Genomic DNA, 2,076 nt, shown 5'->3' on the forward strand with positions numbered 1-2,076 from the left:
CCAGGTTCCGACCCAGCAGAAGCCGGTCCAGGTTCCGACCCAGCAGAAGCCGGTCCAGGTTCCGACCCAGCAGAAGCAGGTCCAGGTTCCGACCCAGCAGAAGCAAGTCCAGGTTCCTCCACAGACCCTGAAGGTGTCTCCTCAGAAGAACGCCTCCACTCAGCTGAAAAGTGTGGCGCAGCAGGTGGCCCTGCAGTCCAGCACTGTGGTCCAGGTGAGTTCAGGCTCCATCAGGAAGTTCCCCTTTCCTCCCACAGGGCTGCAGGATCATCTCTCAGGTCTGACCTGCTTTAGACTGATTTCACACTAGTGCAGGAATCCCCAAACTCAGCCCTGGAGGGCTGCTGTCCTGCAGGGTTTTTGAGGTACAGCTGATTTCCATTGATAGCTGATTATCAGGCTTCTGCTGAACTACATTAATCAGAATCAGCTGTGCTGAAGCTGAGAAACCTCTAAAACCTGCAGGACAGCGGCCCCCCAGGACCGCCTTGGGGATGCCTTCACTAGTATTTAAATTCCCTCAATACAGAAACACAGGAGCAGGAAATGTTTGGAGGTTGGTCCACAGAGGAAAAGCTTTTTAATCCCAGTCTATGCATTAAAGTTTTAATGTCAAATAATTCTGGCTTGAACATCTATATAAATGTACTCTTTATCAGACCACATTGTCCCAAAAGTTAGAAAATTTCTATTTAAAAAAAATTCTGTCTTAAAATCTGAGTTTTTTTTTTCGTTATCTTATGCAGGCCAGTTAGTTATACGTCAGCCTGAACATCTAAATTTATCCAATCATATATCAACGATCATCTGTCAATCAAATGTTTTCAGTCATAGCATCTTGATTCATATGTCGCAGCTATTATACGTAACGGTTGAAATTAGAATAATTTCCTTTCCCATTGAGTTCCGTCCCAGTGTTCACGGGGATGGACGCCTGTGTCTTCAGCAGGCGTAGAGCTAACAGAACTGGCAGCGTTGCGAGGCAAGGGCTCAAACATGTATGGCTGTAAGCCTTCTACACCAGACCAAGCTTCTGCCGCCGTGGCGTCCTCTTCCACAACAACTACGTCCCCGCTTTCCTCCTCTAAATAAAAAAATGTGTGACGGAGGAGACCCATCCACGACCTCTGACACCAAACTCTCCTCCTCTTGCATGTTTCCACTGTCCATAGCGTTCCTTGACAGTGTCGTTTCTAAGTCACCAATTTAATGCTACTTGGTCCCAATGGAATTTCCCATTGGGAACCTACTAGCACTAAGTTGCTAACTGGTTAGTAAGATGCTTCCAAAAAACCAGCTACAACCAAACTTGCTTGCGAACCTTCCGCCAACAATCCCGCCCCCTTGATAAACGAACAATCACAATCAATTCGGAAATGCAACGGTTGAAACAGCCGCTTCCCTATGACTTTAAAGCAGGGTTTTATTATTTTTTTCATGAAATTCCAAAAAAGTTAAAATCCACTGGACTTTGTTTCCAAATTTGAAGACGTTTCTCTTCCCATCCAGGAAGATTTTTCAATTCAAAATGTCAGAAATGGCATTCAGAGTTCTAGGCTTTATACAGTAGCCCAACAAAGCCTTTTTTTTTGTTCAGAAAACATGAAAATTGAAACGGACGATTGGCTCCACCCCTTTGGAATGGGGGTGATTTAGCTTCTTTGTTAGCCTGCAACGCCCCATGCCTGTCTGTGTCTTTTTTATGAAACTCATTTAGCATCGGAGCGTCGGGTCGCACAGCGTGAGAACAAACATCGTGAGCTGTGAACTTTTAAAGCCTGAGGTTTAGTTGTACAGTTTGAGATATAGCTGCGTGCAACCATTGCAAATATCGCACAGTGTATGCCCGGCTTAATAACGGTAAAAGTAATACTCTCAAGTGGAATATTCAAAACGTTTTCATATATTAACAATTACCTGACAACAAAAACACTGGTTAATTATATATCATCAATATCCTAACATTAAAGATGATAAATCCAGAATTTATGCTCTTTTCAGAACTAGATTTTGTGTTTTATGGGGTAAAGAGAAAATGATGTATCTCTGCAAGTCATCCAGCAGTCTTCAGTGAAA

General features: G+C 43.7%; 1 protein-coding gene across 1 annotated transcript in view; it reads left to right on the top strand.

The window, feature by feature from the left end:
• The window catches only part of znf839 (zinc finger protein 839), a 26,238-nt gene that overhangs the window by 6,749 nt on the left and 17,413 nt on the right, over positions 1-2,076 (top strand). The window contains exon 2 of the mRNA XM_015374908.1: positions 5-214. Coding sequence (XP_015230394.1) covers positions 5-214 — 210 coding nt within the window. The remainder of the gene's footprint in view (positions 1-4; positions 215-2,076) is intronic.

This window comes from Cyprinodon variegatus, unplaced genomic scaffold (genome assembly GCF_000732505.1).
Source record: "Cyprinodon variegatus isolate N-32 unplaced genomic scaffold, C_variegatus-1.0 Scaffold110, whole genome shotgun sequence".
Classification (NCBI taxonomy): Eukaryota; Metazoa; Chordata; class Actinopteri; order Cyprinodontiformes; family Cyprinodontidae; genus Cyprinodon; species Cyprinodon variegatus.